The 22,003-nt window shown below is 41.8% G+C and overlaps 1 protein-coding gene across 4 annotated transcripts in view; it reads left to right on the top strand.

The window, feature by feature from the left end:
* The window catches only part of Tgfbr3 (transforming growth factor beta receptor 3), a 186,971-nt gene that overhangs the window by 67,455 nt on the left and 97,513 nt on the right, over nucleotides 1–22,003 (top strand). For all 4 annotated transcript variants that reach the window (XM_013359733.4, XM_013359732.4, XM_021728020.3 and 1 more), the window contains one exon: nucleotides 5,476–5,660. In XM_013359733.4, coding sequence (XP_013215187.1) covers nucleotides 5,476–5,660 — 185 coding nt within the window. The remainder of the gene's footprint in view (nucleotides 1–5,475; nucleotides 5,661–22,003) is intronic.

Below are 22,003 nucleotides of genomic sequence, written 5' to 3'. Positions count from 1 at the left end.
AAGAAGGATAAACTTGTCTAAGACCATAGAAAAGCCCAATTTCTTTGGGAATAACCCCCAAAGAATCCTGGGCAGGGCATATACTAGATGCCCAGAATAAATAGAAATATCCAGATTGGGAGGTAGCAGTGAGGTCTGTCTCTGAACATGAGCCTGTATGTGCCTTGTGTCAGGAAGCACTTTACTGAAATATGCACCCAGCTCTGTGGCTTGCAACAATTTACTTATAGTAGAAATAAAAATAGTTTTTCTACTCACTTTTCAGAATTTCCATGAGGCTTCCAATATTAAGTGTCTATAATATGCCTTTCTTTTAGGAGGTAGAGGAGATTGAGCTCAGGGGCACTTGGCCACTGACTGAGCCACACTCCCAACACTATTTTGTATTTTATTTAGAGACAGGGTCTCACTGAGTGGCATAGTGCCTTCCTTTTGCTGAGGCTGGATTTGAACTCGCTATCCTCCTGTCTCAGCCTCCCAAGCTGCTAGAATTATTATATTATAGGCCACTGTGCCTGGCCTATAATATAATAATAAAGGCAAAGGCCTGAGTGTTAGCAAATACTGTTGCTCTCAGCCGGGATTTGTTTCTTCTTCACTTGGTCTGTTGCTCTTTACTGTGGTGAAACAGTTCTGTTGTGTTGATTAGGATCTTCACCAGCGTGCTTTCGTGCTTGCTTGTCGGTCTCATGACACCAGAATGGATTGGATTATGTAGGGAAGAGCACATTGTGGGGTTCCAGCCTGCAGCCTCTGAGGCTGTCCTGTGGACCTGTTAATTAGCAGCTCCAGAGTGCTCCGGGCACCACATATATGAGTAGCTGACTCACGCAGGGTTGTGAAACATGTTCTCCTGGAGACTGGGCTCTGGTGCCTGGGAGGTGCTGCCCTTGGGCCAAGGAAGTCCCTGATGCACCAGGCCATCTTGTTTCCTTAGAAATGTGTGGTAGAGCCCATGGAGCTGATCACTCTATTTCCAGAGAAAGCTTTTCTAAGTGGAGCCTGATGTAGTTTTGTGTGGGCAGATTGCAAGGACCCACTGTGAACCCAAGGGCAAAAATAGCAGGTGAGGAAGGCAGGTGAGATCTTAAAGATCAGCTGTGCCTAGGCAGAGGGACAAGGAGGTTTGGGCTGGTTGTGGAGGTGGCAGGCTAAGGCTGGGGATCTGAGGTGTGGATAAGGGAAACAGGGGATCCTCCAGCTACCTCAAGAGGGTAGAAGAGTGTTCAATAAGAGAGGATGGCAAGTTTGTGTTTCCTGCTTTCTGTGACAGTTGAGGGTGGGGAACCCAACTGATTGATTCTTAGCAACTTAGGACTTGATTCTTAGCAACCTCAAACACTTCTTCATTTCGCGACTGATTTCCACCCCCCTTTGGTGTACAATTGAAGCTCTGGCTTTTAAAGAACAAAAGGAAGACCTCTAGGATAGTCTCCTGCTCCTGTGAAATCCATTAGACATGGATCACCTCATGGTTCTTTCTTCTCATTCAGTAATATTGGCGTGTCCACTGTGTGTAGCATACTGTGTTGGGGGAAGGTGTACAACAATAAACCAAATGGTGGTCCATTCTTTTGCAGTCTTTGGGAGAATGTAGACATTAAACAAATAATTATGCAAATAGTTTCGTTCATCAAATTACATGAAGTGCTTTGAAGAGAAACTATGAAAGTATGAAAAACAAAAGGGGGTATCTAACTTAGTGAGAGGCAAGAGAAGCTTCCTTAGACAAGATCAAGCATGTTCAGGTTGGTGTGGCCGTAGAAGCTTCCTTTGGAGATGTGAAGAATGAGCAGGAGTTTGTCTTGCCAGGGCCCCGGAGGGAACAGAAATGGTAGGGGAAGTGCTCATGGAGGAAATTTGGTATATGTGGAGGCTCCTGGGAAGGTTGTAGGTTTGACGAAGTAAAAGAAGGAGAGTATATTAATGAGGATGGATTAAGCTGCCAGTTCCAGAAAACTCCAGATGACTTTGGACTTGAATAAGAGAAGAGTTCATATGTGTTTCATGTATAAAGAAGCAGTTCAGAGCCAGTCGATCTAGGAGTTCTATGTTCATCAAGTACTCAGGCACCTTCTTAGTGCTTTGGCCTCCTCAGCATATTTCTTCAATCTGATGGCCAAATGGCTGCTCTAGCACTACTGTCACATCGATATTCCAGTCATCAGGAAGGACAGAAGAATCCATCTCTTTCCCTTCACAAGGAAACTTCCTGGAAGTTCTCTGTGTCATCTCTGGCTGAATCTCAGCCAAAATTTCGTCACATGGCCATACCTAGTTGAAAGTGAAGGCTGTTGCCTTATTCTAGCCTTAACTAACAGTTGGAGAAAAATGAGAATAATTGATATTGGGAGACAACGAACAGGTTTATGCCTCAACCAAAATGGCTAAGACACAGTGAGCAAGTTCCAGAGTTTTGAGAGATGAGGCCCAACTAGGAGGCAAGGCCAGATCTGGAAGGACCCATGGTGAGATTTCTGGGTTTTGCCTGGAGAGCAGGGAGAGATCACTAAGTCCTTTTAAGCAGGGCAAAATCTGACTTACAGAGTTTATTTTCATTTTATCTTCTCTCTTAAGTTGTATTCACCCTGCCATTGGTACATTCTGTACTCTTTGCACATGGATCCAGTTATTTCTTTATGGTAAGTTCTCAGAGGGAAACTGTTGGGTCAAAGGATATGTACTTTTTTTTTTTAGACTTTTGATATTATCGAAAAGTTAGACCTGTTTGCTTTCTCAGAAGTGTATGTTTTCTGGGGCATTTTTGGCCTGATTTTTTAATAAGCATCCCTTCCCCCTCAACATTTTTGTGTGAAACATTTCAACATACAGAGATGTTGAAACCATTGTACCGTGAACATCCAGATTCCAGAATTAATGTTTTGCAATAGATTCTTTATCAAGCATCTATTCATCTATCAATCCGTCTTATTTTTTTAGGTGCATTTAAGAGTAAGTTATAGCCTCAGGATACTTTACCCCTGCATCTGTGATTCACTGAGCTTTTCTTCTTTTTCTTTAAGTTGGACTAATACTACCTCTTTATGGTGTGTTGGAAGGATACATAGCACCTGTCATTGCCCAGCACATAGTAAAAACTTATTAAATGGGAGAAGTTTCTTTATTGTTTTTACCAGAACAGTCTGACACTGTGTGTTGAACTGTTGAAGACAACTTTTCTTACATACTCTTACTGATAGTGATGGATAATTCCTGAAATTTTTGTTGAGGTTGTTGTCTTTTTGGCATATGAATAACTGAATCACATGTTGTGTTATTTTTTTCTTTTTCAAAATTGGAGGGAAGACTTCAATAATAAACCTCAAAAACTCCAGTAGGCCAGATGATCAAGAGCACTCTATGCTGAGCGTGTCAGTCAACTGTCCATTGCTGCAACAAAATACCCGAGATAAACAACTCAAAAAAAGGAAAGTCTTATTTTGGCTCGTGATTTCAGCAGCTTCAGTCCATGGTGTCTTGGCACTAGCACTGTGGCCTGTGGCTACATAGAAAATTCTGGCAAAAGTGTGAGGCAAAGAATACTGCTCACCTCATAGCAGCTGGGAAACAAAAAGAGACAGGGAGGAAGGGTCCAGTGTTCCGGTATCCCCTTCAATGGCATGTCCCCAATGACCTAACTTCCTTCCACTAGGCTCTATATCCTAAAGGTTCCAGCACCTCCCTCTAGCTCCACAAGCTGGCAACCAAGACTTTAGCACATGGACCTTGGGGGACATTTAAGATCCAAACCATAACATTGAGTATATTTAAACACTGACCTCAGAAGGTCCTTATAAAGAAATGCTGTCTTACACTTAATCAGAGTATGCTCTGGGGCATTGCTTTCTCTCTCTTTTTTTCTGATCTTGAACTGACTTGTATTACTCACGGATAGAGCTCAGCCCAGAAAGAGGGGTTCTGCTCTTCCTGGACTCCAGCAGAACAGAGAGAAAATAGGCTCTGAGGCAAAGAATTCTTGCCTTCTTCATTAAGGGGGTTTTCCTCTTTGGGTTAGATCTTGCTCTCTGATTTGCTTCCTATTGAGTTTTTACTCTTGCTTTGTTGCAGCAATGAGTCCATATGGTGATTTTTTTTTTTCAAGGAGGACCCTGGTGGGCAGTGGTGGCATCAGAAGGAAGAAGACCAGTCAGGCAGATTGTAGCCCTTTTTGCAGATGTGTTTTGGGTCAAATGACAGACTAATAAGTGTTTTGTACACTCATACAAAAAATGAAACTTAAAAACATTTGTATTTGTGTTTAACTTGTGGTTGTTGGAAATTCACTTCAGAGGGGTTCCCAGTGTGAGTAGCTCTGGCCAGTGTGTGTCCCCAGAATTGAGTAGGAACAGAAGACTTTCCCTAGTGTTTCAGAGTGTACCTAGAAACGTGCCTCCCGCCATTGCTGCCACAACATCTTCCTACCTCCTGCTTTCTGAGAAAGCAGCTGGGCACAGTCCAGCGATACGGAGTGGCAGTGATTATTTGAGAAGGCACATACTTCATTTCAGACCAGATTGCTATTATCAACCTAGATAATTTCTGTGAGTCCTGAAATAGATTTGGCCCACCCGGTGGAGTGTCTGCTTATGACATAGTCGTGAGGTACAGGAGTGGCTAGTTCTGAACTCCATTGTAGATTGGGGCTGCAATCCTAGAGAATACTTTTATTATTTAAAAGTCAGAAAGAGCTCGTTGGAATGCAAGCAAGTCTTTTTATATGGATTCTATTTGAAATGGAGCTGCGTGTTCAGGTTCCAGGCTCCTCAGTTATTGAATGGGGATAGTAGCAGCAAGCTCACAGAGGTGTGTGAACATGAAGCATTATAGGGATGAAGGGAAAATCCTCACTGTCCTCTGAAGGTTCTGGCACAAACTGACAAAGACAGACTAAAGAGGAGAAAAGGAATGCAAATTTATTATTTTATTCTATTTTACTTGCAGTACTGAAGAGTGGACCCAGGGGTGCCCTAGCCTTGAGCGATATCCCCAGTCACTTTTATTTTTTATTTCAAGATAGCTCTTGCTCAATTGGTCTCAAACTTTCTATTCTCCTGACTCAGCCTCCTTAGTTTCTGCAGTCACATACAAATTTATAAACCTGCAAAATGAAGTTGCTTCTAGGACTAAATGACGAAAAGGGCTAGTCTGTTCTTTTGAAATCCCAATCTCTTAAATTTCTTTTGGATGATTTTGATATATATTTGATTTTCTAAATTCCCTTTTAGACTCACTAGTTATCAATGTATTCCTCTGGATGAAGGACACCTTCTGTTTGATTTGTGTTGAATTCTTCTTCTCTTGAAAGAAAGTCAGAGATAAATGGAATAAATTGCTTAAAGTCTCATTTAGTTCTGGAGACAACTTACTTGCAAAGACTCCTCTAAAGGGTTGGCAGTGGTTTGATCATCCAGAAACACCCACTTTGAGGTAGACTTCATTGCTCTGAGTGGCTCATGTCTGTGATTCTGTCTGCAGGTCCAGAGCCTGGTACCCAGTGTGAGCTGTCTCCTGTCAATGCCTCCCATCCTGTCCAGGCCTTGATGGAGAGCTTCACGGTCCTGTCAGGCTGTGCCAGCAGAGGCACAACTGGGCTGCCACAGGAAGTGCACGTGTTGAACCTGCGCCCCACAGACCAGGGCCCAGGCCAGCCGCAGAGAGAGGTAGGTACTGGTGTCGGCTTTCAGCCACCCATCCACTGAGTCTGCAGAGATGCTTTTCTGAACATAGAGTCCTTTTCTTCTCTTCAACAAGGATGCTCATGTATGAACACAAGAGAGAGAATAGAACTTAGAATAACAGATGGCTCCCAGAGCTTAGAATAACAGATTGCTCCCTGGCCTAGTCAACTTTAAGCTTTCTCTCTCTCTAGGGATTGCTTGGCTGCCTCCTTCCCTGGCCCTCCATATCAGGAAGCATGTTTGTATGAATTTTCATCTTCTAAGCATGACTGTGAGGAAGCAAGGTGCCATTCTCTGTAATTTTAATATGTCTCCTCATTCTTACCAGTGGCCTCTCTTTCTTCTGTCCTTGCTTTGTCTTATGAACCTCTTCCAGAATGAGTCAGGGAAATGGGAACATTATGGAATAAAGCTGTCAGCACTTTGTGTTTCTGTGAAAAGGCCTGAGGGAAGTTTCTTATTACTGTCCACGCAGCTTTGCAAAGATGGTAGAGGCCAGGGCTGGGGATGTGGCTCAAGCGGTAGCGCGCTCGCCTGGCATGCGTGCGGCCCGGGTTCGATCCTCAGCACCACATACCAACAAAGATGTTGTGTCCGCCGAGAACTGAAAAATAAATATTAAAAATTCTCTCTCTCTCTCTCTCTCCTCTCTCACTCTCTCTTTAAAAAAAAAAAAAAAAAAGATGGTAGAGGCCTTGGCCTGGGTTGCGACGGTGAGGATGAAGGTACAAGCCCAGTGCTAACAGTATTTGCTCTGTTCTCAGCACTGTTTGAGGCACTCATATGCTACTTCATGAAGCTCTATCATTTTACATGGGAATAAGCAGGTTCAGAGATAGCTCTCTAGCTCAGGGTCATCACCTTCAGAGAGAAACAGCCTCCACTTTCTCGTGACTCATGGCTGAGATCATGGGTGCAGGGTCATCATACTTTTTTAAGAGGATGGACTTCCCCCAAGACAACATGTTGTTGTTATTCTGTTTTTTAGCTTCTATGTCAGAGATGTTATCACTCAGGAATTATCTCTCCAAGGAGAATGAAACCACAGTAAATCCCGATCACAATGAAGCATAGGAAAACTAATGTGGAATGGAATTTATCTTTGAGCTTTCTCTTGGTCAAGAAAGTGAATTTCCAGAACCACTTGTCCATGTGCTTCAACCACCTTGTCCATTTGGGGGAGTAGGGACAGAAGAGGCATGAAGTATCTTGAAGGAAAAGCAAACTGATTCTAATCTCATGAAAGTGTGCAGAGAGTTGGCTCATTTTAAAGATGGATCGCCTAGCCTTTCCAGCTCCATTGGAAATTATTGTTAATACTCTTGGTTGCTTGCCATTGTTGCTGCAACACATATTTCAGGTCAGATTTCTTTATCCCAGTAATGTGTCTTTAATTCTTAACTTATGGGGGAGAGTTTGTGGTGGGAGGGGAAGGAGAGGAGGAAATGCAGCTCCTACCAGGCGTTGCTGACTCCAGCAGTTCTTCAGCAGCAGTAATTACTCATTTTATATATGCCTCTCTCGGAGGAATCGAGAAGGGAGAAAGTCCAAGCTGTTACAGAAGCAGCAACAGCCGAGAATTCTTGATGTTAAATTGTGCAGTACTGTTGTTGACTATGAAAATAGATTCAGCAAGACTACTGGAGCAAAAAGAAAAATACCTCAAGGAAGGACAGCAGAGTTCTCCCACACTTTTACTTACTATGTTAGGTCAAAATGGAATTCATTTTAGGACATGGCAGGGCTGTAAAATTAGGTGGCATCAAGGGACATAGTACATTTGGTGTGAAAAGAAAGAGGGACTACGTAAGATAATTCCAAACTTGTTTGAAAACTGCATCTTGTGCTCCTTCAATATTTGTAGAGCATGTGTATGATTTGGGGCTAGTTATTTGAAGACATTTCTGCCAGGAGGTAACCAAGGGAAATTACATTATTTCCTTCTTTGGGGACTTTTAAGGATTAGATGGTTATTAGTTCAATTCTGTTTGAAAACATGATGCTGGGATAACTGATAGTTGGAATTTCCATCAGGCTCCAAGGTGCTGTCATTTCAAAGCCTTCCAGGTATTTTGTGTATACAGAGTGAATATAGAGGACAACATCGGGCAGAGAATGAACGAATTTGTTGGGGGGTGGCAGAATGCCGGTGGAGAAGTATTAAATACTGCTTGTTCCCTTCAGACATTACTATGGAGAGAAATTACTACAGTTGTGCAAACAGTTTTGGAAAAAGATCTTTTGAGCCATGTAACCTAGCAGTTCTATTCCTAGGTTATATATCTAGTAGAAATGAAAACAGGTCCCCACAGAAACTTGCCCATGAATGTTCATGTTAGCATTATACATGATACTCAAAAGATGGAAACAACTCGAATGTTCATCATTTGATGAATGGATAGATAAAATGTATATTTATAGAAAGGAATGCAGTACTGACATATGCTGTAACACGGATGAACCTTTAAAATATTATGCTAACTGAAAGAAGAGAGACAACAAACCCTGAATTATATAATTCAATTTTTGTAAAATTTCCAGAATATACAAATGTATAGAGTCAGAAAGTTAAATGAATGTGTGTTTAGGATAGATGGGCAAAGGAGGAAATGGAGGTTGACTTACTAATGATTATGGTTTTTTTGGAGGGTGGGGGGTGCTTAAAATGTCTTAACATTCAATGGGGTGATGGTTGCACAACCTGAAAATATAATAAAAACTGTTGAATTATATTTTAAAGGGTGAATTTGATGGTATGTGAATTTTATCCCAATAAAGCTATTTAAAAAAAAATCATTCAACCTGCCAACGTGTTCTAATTAGCCCATAAAATGTGCCCTGGCTCACTTCACTTTTTTTTTATACTCAAATTGCTTCCTCCTCCAACCTAAACTCACACAATTCTTTTTGCTATTCTCAATGGATACCTTTTTTATAGATATGCTATAATACGGGCTGTGCAAAAACTAACAGCTGATTTGTTTGGGAGCAATAGTAGGAGGACCAGAGGCAGCCTTTGTTTAAGGCAAATAATTTTGAAGATGAAATAAGTGCTGTTGCTTGCAATGTAGCAAAATTATTGTATTGGTTCCAGACCTCACTTGAGAATGACTGACGACTGCAGTAGTTGTTTTTCACAGCGTCATCTTTGAATGTGAGGGAATTACTAAACCAACCCCATTTCCCCTGAGTTTGTGAGTGGTGCGGGATTATCATGAAGATCCAGGATAAATCATGCCTTCTCTAACATTTTACTAAACTCGTACTTCCCAGGTGCCTTAAGGTCCTTCAGCTGAGAATTTTTTTCTTATTTTCCGGAGTAGAGGAAGTGACAGAGCCTAGAACTAGAAGTAGTAAACACAGCCGGTTGACAAGGTTTGGGGAGGCCGTTATGCTCAAACAAAACTGGATGAACAATTGTATTAGCCAGCAGAGGGTTTGTATCAGAAACACACTTATTACAGCAATGTCAGAAGGCCCCCCTCCTTTCCTATTGGCCTTCCTGCTGGGTTCTTTCAGGACAGGGAGACCTGTAGTTGTATTTTTCTTCTGAGACCACACCTCTCATTTGTAATCATTGGTTTTGGAAACAACAGCCCTGGCAGTGACAGGAAACTGGAAAAAGACTCTCTGGCAACTGAGGAGGGCAGAAGAGGATAAACAGCCCTGAGAGATTGGATTTGTCTTTTAGAATAAGTAAAGACCTGTGTCATTTCTCACTGCTGCACAAACCAGCTCCTTGGGCCCTTTAACTGAAGAAAGTACACCCAGTCCCCTCTGTGAGCCTCCAGAGTGTGGAGTGTGGTGCCTCGGTGCCTCAGTGCCTTGGGTGCTTCTTGGTTCCTGAGGACAACTGTGCACCATCAGAGGCTTGTTTACAATAGCATGCTTTCATTTAGTTGCTGGAATGGCAACAGTTTTGTTTTCCTATCATCTAATTTTTACTTGTGATCTGCTTTTATGTGGTCATGCGAGTCTTTTCTACTTCCAACCTAATTGCTTGCTTCTTATGAAGAGCTGTTGAGAGTAAGCCCATAGTTAGCTACGGCACATGAATTTAAAAGATACAGGCATTGGCATTTACGTATTTTTTCTGACATTAATGGAGGGACTATTAATGGGTGTGCCAGTGCCTGGCTGTAGGGGTGGAGTAAGGATCAGGAAACTCTCTTGACATAGGAAAAGAGCCAGATTTAATAACTTCACCCATCAGAAAGCACGTAACTCCATAATTTTATATATTTGCTTCTCTGTCTCATTCCAAAAGAGGATTTGGGATGGGCTTCCAACAAGAGACATACCAACAATGTAAGCAGAAGTACAAAATGAGAATAAAGAGAAAAAAAAAAAAAGAAGAGTGAGGCTTGTTGGCTGTGTGGGTTCATATGGTTGCTATGATTGAGTTTGAAATTTGGCTCTAAGCTTCTTGGCAGGCATGGCCAAATGGGATGTGTGGTTAATCACACATGTGGCTCCAAATTGCTTTTACTTTATACCTTCTCTGAGGACTGTGGCATGAACTTGTCCCTTTCTTGGTTCTTTTGGGGGCAAGAAAACCCACAGTTAGAAGAAAGAGAAGGAAGTAAACACATCTGAAATGCTAACTGTTCTGCTTTCCTCTTAATAGCTCCCTTATCCTACAAATAACAGTACCAGCAACTAGTGGTAGCAGTTGGTGCCTGCTGTGGGCCAGCCTTGTGCGTGAAGGGTACAAGCTCTGCCAGTCCCTAGCAGCCTGAAGACGTTTGGGTTTGGGGAGGTTAGACAAGCAGATGATGAGTTGTGGAGCTGCCTCTGAGCAGTGTTGATACTATAGCTCAAGCTTTTCCCACACTTTTGAGATGGCCTCTCTTGTACATTCATCTTTTACCTTGTTCTGTCCTGCAAACTCTGCTAACCAGGCCTGTGGGCTCTATCAGTTGGCTGAGCCGGCACGTGTCCCAGGCAGGGTTTGGGTTTTGTGCATAGGTTTTCCAATCGTTGGGGTACTTTCTTATTTCCTTGGTGTTTTAGGGACGATATTAAGGTTGATATGTGTGTGGCAGTGTTTCTTTTTTTCTTTTTCACGGTTTAGGATTATCATACCGAACGTCAGTAATTATAAAAGCAGGGCTGAGCTCAGGAGCCATTGTGCTCTGTGGGGTTGTTAATCCCCACACTAAATGTCACTGCCAAGGGAGCTTTTATCTGTTTTCACAACTAATCATCTCCTAATGCTTTTAGCGTCTTTCACAAAAGTGCCTCACCTGTCCTCTGTTTATAATCCAGTAAGATCAAACTTGCTTTTGTAAGGGAGAACCGGCACATTAAGAGATTCTCCCTGGGTTGGGGATTTAGCTATGAGAAAGAGTGCTTGCACAGGAGGCCCTAGGTTCAGTCCCCATTCCACAAAAGCAAACAAACAAACAAGACTCTTCTTTCTCCTGCTAAAGATGAAAAAGACTCAAAAACTTTGGTATTTGGGCTTTGCTATCTGATTTAATATCCTTTCGTTCACATTGAGGACTTCGGTAGATTTGGAGATCTCTACCTCCCTACCTATCTACCGACATACTTACCTATCTACCTGTATCTAGTCTTCCCTCATGTTTCTACAATTTAAACAGATGGATAACTTTCTGTTTTTCCTTTGAGTTATCAAAATACAGACACTACAATGCTTGGAGAGAGGGCAATGGGTATGTTCTTGCCCATTACTATTTGAAGAACTGATAGAAGATTTCAAAGTTGACTTTTTGGAAAGCACATGTATGACAGCAAAAACATCAAATGAACATCAGCAAACTTGCCACATTCCTTCTCTATCTGGAGCATTTTCCCCTCTGCTATTATTCAGGAATGACTTCCCAATGCTAGTTCTGTATATATGCAGGAAAAAAAGGGCTATTTATGTTTGTGTTATCTTAGATAATGTATATACTAAGCAAGTGTCAAAGTGAACTCCCCTCATGCACAGACACTGTATATTGTTGAAATTCAGTTTTTAAACAAGAATCCTCTATATGTAAGCAATGCTTGATGTTTGTTTAAAAGGAGGTTGTTCTGGAATTTGCCCCAATGTGACAGGTAAGATTATCTCTAAACTTACCATTTTGTCAGAGACCTACAAGAGATATATTAAATTTCCCTTAAACACTCTCTTTTTTTCCTCTTCTACCACCTTTCTCTTTCCTTCTCTCCTTCCTTTCTTCCCCACCCTCATTTGAATGTGGCTATAGAAATTATTTCACATCTTCAAAGGCAATTGACTTTGTCTCTCACATAGGAACAGAGAACCTAAAGGAATAGGTTCCTCTTAAAGAATTGCCCCTTCATATGTTGCTCAGTGCAGTTTGAATGACAGCCTGCTGGGCAGCTTGGAGGCACCCATCCAGGGCTGAATAGAGGAGCAGGAGCAGGGTTGTGGGGCAGCAAAGCAAGGATTTTGCAACAGGGACAATGCAAGCCAAAGTTAGAACTGGCCACACCAGTCAAGGATGATTTCTAACATGTTGGGGCAAGATGTGTAATCTGAAACTACAACTAATTCTCAAATAAGGACTCTCAAAAAACTTAATTTTGGAAGAAATGAAATTAATTTTTTAAAATGAAACTCTGGAAAAAAATGAAAGCAGAAATCAAAGAATACTAGTAGACACCAGTGGTTAGCAAACAATCAGGGCACAAGCTAAGTAAAGGAGTTTCCATATGCTTACCAGGACTCTGGCTGGTATACAGCTTAACCCTATCATTTATCATAGGAATGTCTAGGTGCTATAAAATTGCTCTGGGAAAACATACCCCTGCCCCACCAGTAGGACTGAGCTTGTTTGGACTTTGCCATTTTAGCCTGCGGTAATGTCGGTTATGTTCTTTGATGGCTGGAACCTGAAGATTGGGAAAAGACCTCTCTTATTATTGCCCCTTCCTCAGATGGAGAAGAGACTGCCCTGACCCCTTTTACAATTTGTCCAGCAGTGTGGTATTTTGTCTTCTTGGAGGTTAGAGTTACAACCCTGACCCTTACTGCTGTTGTCATGGTAACTGCTCTTGATGTTCTTAAATTTCCTGAAAATCTTGTTAGAGATTGTTTCTATAAGAGCATCCTCCATATTTGAAAATGTGACTTTTTTGCTCTTAGAATTTTTTTGGAGAGGATTAAAAAGAATCACCGAAGTAAAGAGCAGGTCTATAAATCCAAGACCCAGGTATGTCAGTTGGGCAAATAACCAATTTATGTGAGTGCAGAACATCATGTTATCCAACTTGTGTTTCTCCTTCCCATTATGTATCTGCTGTCTTGACATTTTGTTTGAAAATATAGGGAAAGTTACTGCTAATATCTCTAATATGAAGACTTAAATTCTGCAGAAGTGTTATCACATTATCTTCCATTCTTCCTCTGTGTTTTCTAATTATTTTTTTGTGTAAATTAGATGTATGTTTAATAATTTTTCTTTTCTTTCTATATGATGAAGAGCTGCGGGTGAACTTGGCCCCTCTGATTGCCTCTGGATGCTTCCTTATTTCTCTTTTCCTTTCCTATTTAATTCCTGAATGAATGAACATCTGGGTGTACTTCTCTATCTGCTGCCTGACTTCTGCTTTCTGGGGTTACCTGTGGGTGTCACTGATGTTGCCAATTGACTGTTCATGAGATGCTGGATTGGGGAGGGGCCAGTCTAGTCCCGCCCACCTCCAGAGGGGACCAGTCCAGGGAGGGAAATGGCAACTTGCTCACTGTCAGATAGGAGCTGGACTGCCACCCATGGACCCCAATTCCTACTGAAGAGCTCTTTCTACTGTCTTTTCTTTCCCCGTTCCTTATCTTCTTCAATTTTTTTCTTTCTTCAGGTACTTGTTAATTTCAGGATGGTACATTAGTCGGCTTCTCCATCTCCCTTTCCACCTGTTTTTCTTTTTTCCTTCCCAGCTTTTCTTTCTTCTTCTCAGGGTTTCTTAATCGAAGCAGTTGTTTTGTTGGCCCTCTGTTTTTCTCTGTCTTCCTGAGGAGGCCTATCTGTCCTTAGGATTTGGGTTGTCACTTCTTGCCTATCACCCTCAGAACTCTCTGTGGGTTGTCAAGTGGAATGCCAGTCGGGTCTCCCAGTCCTACCTTGAGCTCCTGGGTGCCTGAGGTGTGGTGTGGAGGACAGGCTTCAGATACAGGGTTAATCTCAGCTCTTTTCCTTCCCAACTGTACAGTCCTGGGTGACTGACTTAATCTTTAAGCTCACTTTCCTCACCTGGGAAGCGCAGGTGATAGTAGCACTGGTTTAGAGGGTTCACTGATGATTGAGGGGCATTGCTGTGCATTTAGGGCTGGCGTCGTGTGCCTGGCACACATTTAGTGGTCAATGCCAGCTCATGTTGCTCTTCATAATCTCTAAAATGGAATCCAAGGACTTGCCTAAGCTGGTTCTCTTCACTCCAGTGTTGATTTTTAGGGCCAGCATCCCTGTGCCCTCAGTGTCACCACTGACATCTGTCTTGGAACTTTTGGACCATCTTGCATTTACCTGTCCCCCTCAGATCCTACATCGGGTCAATCACCAAGTTTTATTGCCATTTTCCCTTCTCTTTTGAATGTCTCTGTTCTCTCCACTAACTCTGCAGTCTCCTGTTCTCTTGGGACTGCTGTCTTCAGCTTTAGGCCTTGATTCTTTCCATCTAGCTTGGGAATTATTTCATAGAACCAATCTTCTTTAAATAATACTCCCTTGACTCCTTTGTGTACTCTCTCACAGCCCCTTTCAGTGACTTGTTACCAAGAGCCCACAGTGGACATCCTCTCTAGATTCTACTTATTTTTTAGAATTTTTTTAGTGCCCGATGGAATTAAAGGGTAACATATTTAATGTTAAATAACAAATAATATGACTAATGTATTAAAATTTTGCAGAAACTCAACAAAGGGAGTCATCATTCTATTTGCAGGTGAGGGAAGGATTTCCAGAAGACAGAGCATTTAACTGAGGGCTTAGAAAGCAAGCAGATATTGCTGGACGTAAGGACAGTGGCCTTAATATACCCAGAGGGCAGAGTAGAAACCAAGTGTGGAGGAAAAATTTCCCCTATACATGGTGTGGCTGGTATACAGAGGGGGTGGCAAACTGTGGCCCTTGGACCAAACCAAAAAGGGCTGCTGCCTGTTTTGGTTTTAAGTAGCTTTATTGAGATGCCATTTATATACCATAAAGTTCACCTGTTTAAACTGTGCAAGTTTTTAGTATATTTATTGAGGTATGCAACAAGTACTATAATCTAATTTTAGAATATTTTTATCACCCCCCAAAAGAAACCTGGTATTCTTTCATAGTGACTCCCCCATTTTCTGTGCTCTCTGCCCAGCCCAAAGCAACCACTAATCTATTTTCCTGTTTCCAGATTTGCCTATTCTGGACATTTATATAAATGAATCATGCAGTATGTAAATTGCGACTGGCTTCTTTCACTTAGCATATGTATTTAAGATTAATCCATGTTGTAGTCTTCCATCGTGTGGCTATACCATGTTGTTGGTTTTTTTAATCCATTCACAGTCTTGATATGTGCTTTTGTAAATATAGTTTTATTAGGATGCAGCCGCTCTCATTTGTTATTATCTGTGGCTGCCTTCTTACTGCAATAGCAGAGTTGCATACTGTGACAGAAACCCATGAACTGTTTAATATTTACTGTTTGGCTCTTTGCAGAAAGAGCTTGCCACCTTCTGGGATAGAGGATGGGACAATGTTGGGGGCTGGGCTGGGGCCTGAAAGTGGAAGATGAGATTGAAAAAGGCTGCACAAGTAAGGATTTGGACTCACTCTTGTGGATCAGTGTTTCTCAAAGCTTGGGTGGTGTGTGAAGGCCCTGTATCTAAATCCCTTGGAGATGCTTAAGAGTGCAGATTCCCAGGCCTCATGCTTGGGCATGATGGCATGCATATAGTCCCAGCTACTTGGATTGTTTGAGCTGGGAGTTTATAGCCAACCTGGGCAACATAGCAGGACCCTGTTATTTAAAAAAAATACTGGCTAGGATCACACCCCTGATCTATCTGCTGAATCCATTGTTTCTAAGCCTTTCTTCTTCTTCTTCTCCTTCTCCTTCTCCTTCTTCTTCTTTTTTGTACCAGGGATTGAACATAGGTGCACTTAACCATATCCCTAGCCCTTTTTATTTTTATTTCTTTGAGACAGGGTCTTGCTAAGTTGCTTAGGGCCTCCCTAAGTTGTTGATGCTGGGATCCTCCTGCTTCAGCCTCCCAAGTCTCTGGGATTACAGGTGTGTGCTACCACACCTGTAGGCTTTTCTTTTTAATTCCACTTGAACGGTTGTCTTAATTCTCTCATGCCTTGCCACATTAGAAGCCCACGCATCAGTCTTTCCTCTCCAGCAGTCCTTTTTCTGATTCCTTTACCCTTCTCCATCTTCCTCTTTTTAAAATGTTGCTCTGAATTCTTCACTTCCCCCAATCACGCTCTGCTCCTCCCCAGAGTACAGAATTATATTTTCCCCCATATTCTTTGCTACTGAATTATGTGTGTTAATTCTGTGCACCCAGCTGGAGAGGGAACTTCTTAAGGGCTGGAACTGGGCCATGGATGTCTTTTGCATTTTGTAAATTGGGTTCTTTCGTGGTATAAGAATGTTATTTCAAGTATCACTATAAGTTTCTTAACTACTTTTCTTTTCCATAGTGCAATGTTTATTTGATTTGCATTATATCAGTGAACTTGCTGTTTGGTCCCCAGGCCCCTCCATTTTCTATGACTGCTTTGATATATTTTTTTCTTAGTTAAATCTTCTTTAATCCACTTTAAGATTGACTGTAAACTCTATAGATCTCTGTTTCAGTCTTTCTCCAGACCATTTCTGAATCTCTTTAACATTCTTTTTTACTCTGAGGGGTTTTAGTCATCTGCTAGTAAACTAGTTAGTCTTTCCCTTAGCTGGGTAAAAAGCTATAAATGGTTTTTGACTCTGTGCTGCTCCCTTGGGTAGCTCATTTGATCTGAGCCGGGTTTGAAGTTGGGCCATTGAGAATGATGTGTCCTCATGAGGTAGGAGGTGACTCTCAGCCAATTCTTAATATTGCTGGAATTAATTAACTTTGAGTCCTCCAATTGAAAGAGAGCATTTTACTCTACTGTGTATTATTAAATACCTGATAACCTGATATTTAAAAATTTTGTTTTCTCGCTCAGTGAGTACTTAAAATATCCCTGCCTGTATAGTAATTTGTTCCTTGTTTAATGTGGCTCTTTCCTTTGTTTACTCTGGACTCAAGTCTTTGTAGCTTGTTTTCTAAGTCAGCTCAGAAGTTGCTGGTCATTGGATTTGGCAGCCTTTTCAAGCTTTACCCACCAGAACCCTACAGGAAGTTGTGTGTCGGCCAGAAGAGTCTGTTTATTTAGAGCATGGTGTCCAGCAGAAGCAAGCCATTTATGAGGGTCTGGTTTTAAAGACACAGGAATCTGACTTTGTTGGAGGACCTGCTTCTCTGGCCTCCACTGTACTCGTGTGCCCTAAGCTTTTGTTTCTAGCCCGCGGGGGCACTTTGCCTTGACCCTGAGCTACTTGAAGTAGTCCTTTCCCCTGAGCTCCTTGGTTTTGTCTGAAAGGCTGAAGTATCAAGACCCAGGTACTAGGTAGCCCTTGAAACTGGTAAAAATGGGGTTGATTAAAAAAAAAAAAGCAGGGGGGGGGGCTTTTACAATTTTATCACCATTTTCTAGAAATCTGGTAGAATTTTACTAAAACTTTGTTGAGATGGTTATACTTGGAATTCCTGAAAGTGATTCTTTGTGCACAATTATCTGGTACTATCTATATTCCAAGACACCCTACAGTTTTCATTTGAATCAGAGTCCTTTAACTGAATCTAGAATATTTATTTCTCTTGGAGGAGGAGGAGGAGTGAATTACAGGTAGACTTGACCTCTTTTGAAGATAGACCTGATTGGATGTTACTTGTTCTGTGAGTCAGGAGCACAGCCAGCTTTACCATCCAGGATCCCTGCCATAGTGTAACTTTTGTCTGTAGCCCACTACGTACACACACATCTGATTCTTTTTGAATTTGCTATGGCAGGTTGGCAATGTGGCTATAGGTACCCTGTGCCTACTGGGCTTGTAGCAGGGTAGGTGCTGGATACCTTTGTGCCGATTTAACTGGAAACTGCACTGTTGTCATCTTAAGAGGTAAGTCCTCACGAGTGTGACCTCTTGAGTGATGTGTGGCCTCTTGGAGAGGAGCAAAAAGATGAGGCCTGAGAAATGAACGGTCTCTCGAGAATGAGGTATTATATTCTCAGCTCTAGCCATGCTCCTGGGGTCTTTTAGTGGCTTATAGTTGGATTTTTTTTTTTCTGTGACATGTAAGTTATAGTGAGATTTCTGCCTCACACTGGCACTGACTTTCTTGGAGTCTTAGGCAAATTTAACACTTAATGAAGTTTGAAACAATACACATCTCTTTCCTACTTCAACCTCAAATAGACAGACATGCAAGCAGCGTTCTCCTTAAGACCTGGCAGTTTCCAAAGGTGAAGGAGAAGTTCAAGGGAGCCAAAATTCTGATAGGACAAGCATGTTTTTGTGTAGGACATATGGCTTTTAGGTTGTCTCCTTTGCTTTCCTTGCTAAGTCTTAAATTTAGGGGGCTTCCAAAATTAAAGGCAACTGAAGAGCCTTGTTTCTAATACTGATGCACTTTGCCTTAGTCATCTGTCATATCTCAAGGGGTGATCACCCTCCCTTATATTCTGAACACCGCCTGAATTTTCATCTGGTGCAGTTGTCCAGGGGGCTGTATCTCTTGCCCACAGGGATTTCTTCCTCTTGATCCCAGCATCTCTGAGAGGCCTCCAGTGCTGGCCTTGGTCTGTTGTTGGTGCTTGTGTTGCTGTTTATTTTTGTTTCCTGCTTTTCTAAGGTTTAAAGATTCTGATTTTTTCCCCCTTATTGCTACCGGTTGTTAAGATAGTGAAAATCAAAATGAAATGGTAATAGGACCATTGTGAACAAATGTTTTTCTGAAGGAATCTTGTTCATTTTTAATGCTGTTAAAGATCTAATTCCCAGTGTTTTAGTTGGAAGCTGTTCAAATTTCCCAAATCATAAAATCTTTCAAAGCCTTCTGCAAGTTACGTCTTCTTGATTCAGTTCTCCTCCTACTTGCATTAAAAAAAAATAAAAAGACTGTTAAAAATACGAAAGTGACTTATGTTTATTAGAGAATAGAATGATAATGGACCCTTGCCTGGCTCTGATTTTTTTGGATGTGTTTTGGAGCAATGTACCAGGGTAATTTTTAGTCCTTTCTGCTGTGTGTTCTTACATACATCCTAAACACTTTTCCTGGCTTGGTACAATTACTATGTATACGTCCTACATGTGTTTCCTATTTTTCATGACTCATACTTACGGTACTCATAAAGATTCATCCTTTATCTTGGCTCTGAGTAACAAGCCCACTTGCACTTTTCCAGCAGAGATGTGGGCTGAGGCTTTTGCATTTAATCCTGCTGGGGACCCTGGAAGGCCCAGGGCAGCAGCATGACAGTCATCTGTAGGCACTATGTACTTTTCCTCCCTGAGGGAACAGGCAACTCAGTTTGAGTTTATGAAAAAAAAAAATTTTTTTTTCTAGTTTTCCTTTTCCTTTTCCCCCTTTTAGCCAATTTGTTGCTTATGAGTGAGGCCACTGGAGGGCCACCAGATGAAATAGATGCTCTGTTCCTTTTCCCTGCTGGTTACTGTGGTAAAAGGTATGATAGAAATAGAAACGGAAATAATTAACTGAAATGATATGTGTAATGTGTGTAACAAGCACATACCAAGGGTCTCGTTGGCTTCAAATAAACATTCAGACCCAAGAGACCCAGGTGGCTTCAGTCTACTCAAAAGAATAAGGTAAGGACTGCATCTGGTAGGTAGCAGGGCGGCACTGCATTCCTCTCTTTTGGGGTACCTTGTGGCTATCTATAGATTGTTCTTACAACCATCAGGAGCTCTCTAGTTGGCTTAAATGCTGGGAGATGAGATCTACATTTGTGTGTCTGTGGGCATATGTGTCTTACCCTAGTTTAAAAGCCTCACATGGTCCAAGCAGCCAATAAGTAACTATGTTCTATGGGAACAGTTTCCATGGTACCCACCAAGCCAGTGCTTTCAGGACGCCCCTAATATTGCTTCATATCAGATATTAAAAAAATTCCCGAGCCAAACAGAGACATGCATACCTGTAATCCCAGTAATTTGTGAGGCTGAGGTAGGAGGATTAAAAGTTTGAGGTCATTCTTGACAATTTAGGGAGGCCCTAGGCAACTTAGTGAGTCTATATCTCAAAATAAGAAAGGCCTGGGGATGCAGCTCAGTGGTAAAGCACTCCTTAGTTCGATCCCTAGTATCCCTCTTCCTTTTGTCCCCCACCAAAAATCCAGCTCCAACTAAGTGAGTTGCCTTGTATTATGGTTGACCTCATGTCTTATCAGGTTACCAGGGTCACAGAATTAAAAGTTAACAGAAAATCCAGTTCTCATATAAAAGAGGAAAAATTCTTTAACTCTTTATCCATACCTGTGGATTTTATTATTTTCATTTCTGTGATAGGTTCAAAGATATTTCTACATCCTAACTCTCAAAACCTGTGAATGTTATTTTATTCAGAAGGGTCTTTGCAGATGTGATTAAGATCATCGAGATGTGAGATTATCCTGGATTATGTGAGTGGCCTCTAAAGGCAACCACATATATCCTATTAAAAGGGAGATTTGATGAAGAGAAGACAATCTGTCTTGATGTCAGGGCTTAGGGGAATGGGGTCACAGACGAAGGAATACCAGCAGCCATGAGAAATTCGAGAGGCCAGGAGCAGAACTTCCCCTGGAGACTCTAGAGGGAGCACGGCTTTGGGACGCATCAGTTTTGGCCCATCATTACTGATGTAGGATGACTGGCCTCTGGAACTGTCGGAGAATAAATTTTTATCATTTTAAGTCATCAAATTTTTGCAATTTGTTAATAGCAGCCATAGGAAGTGATACATTCTTTTCCTCACATTAGTTAAGGAGATTATCCTGAGTTCCATGCTGTCCTCCTGCCCCCAGTTTGTTCCCTCCTTGTGCTCTCCATTTCTGTAAAGGAGACTGCCACCCAGTTTGCTGAAACCAGAAATGCTGGCATTACCTATGATTACCTATGATTTCCTAGATAGTCAATCCTACTTGTCCTATTGTGAGAATATATTCTGAATCTGCCCACCTTTGCCCACTGCCTTTTGTCTGAGCCACCATTAGCATTTTAACTCGTGAAGCCATGGATCTCTAACCCAGCCTTTTAATAGTGCAGGGTCTGCGTAGAATGCCTACCTTGGAAGCCTGGTTCTATTGATTATGAGTTCTGTGTGTTTGGATAAATCAGTTACATTCTCTATGCCTCACTTTCCTTGTGTGGGAATAAGGATAGAATCTACTTCATAGGGTTGCCGGGATAGTTAAATAATTATAAGGTGACAGGTGGTTACAATAATGGGTGAAATATAATCGGCACTCCGTAAATGTCAGCTACTATCATTATCAGCTAATAAGATCTATTCTGTACATAGCAACAGCTCAGTTCTTTAAAAATGTAAGTCCGTTCATGAAATCCACAGCTCGGCTTCCTGCAGTTGTTTCTCATTACATTTAGAATAAGCTCTCCAGTCCCTTCCAGGGCCCCAGGTGGTCTTTCAGGCCCCTCCCAGCATCTCATCATTATTCACTGTACTTTGTTATTGGCCCTGATATCCTGCCTTCCCCCCTCGACAGGGTCTTTGTTTGGCCTGGGGCATTTCACTCAGCTCCCCACCTTGGCCCAGTCCTGCTGCAGAGAGGCCTTCACTGACCACCCCATTTCAAATAGCCCTAAACTCCCCACCTGCAGTCTCTGGACCCTATTTTACTTTTAGAAAATGACTCATAACCAGGCACAGTGGAACATGCCTGTAATCCCAGATGCTCAAGAAGCTGAGGCAGGAGGAATACAAACTCCAGGCCAGCTCCGCAACTTAGTGAGACCCTGTCTCAAAATAAAATATGAAAAGGGCTGAGGATATAGTTGAGTGGTAAATTACCCCGAGTTTAATCCCCAGTGCTTTAATAAGTGAATGAATGGATGCATGAGTAAATAAATAAATAATAACTCATATCACCACCTGGTATTCATTTACATTTAGACATGTTTATTTTCTGTGTCTTCACCTAAAATATCCACAAGGATACATGTTTTGTTTTGTTCACTGATACCTTCAGCAATCAAAACAGTGTCCAGCCTTCAAGTATTTGTGAAATAAATGCATGAGTGAACAAGTGAATATG

The sequence above is a fragment of the Ictidomys tridecemlineatus genome, chromosome 11 (genome assembly GCF_052094955.1).
Source record: "Ictidomys tridecemlineatus isolate mIctTri1 chromosome 11, mIctTri1.hap1, whole genome shotgun sequence".
Taxonomy (NCBI): domain Eukaryota; kingdom Metazoa; phylum Chordata; class Mammalia; order Rodentia; family Sciuridae; genus Ictidomys; species Ictidomys tridecemlineatus.
The sequence above is the reverse complement of the archived record's forward strand: the minus strand, read 5'-3'. Positions and strand labels throughout refer to the sequence as shown.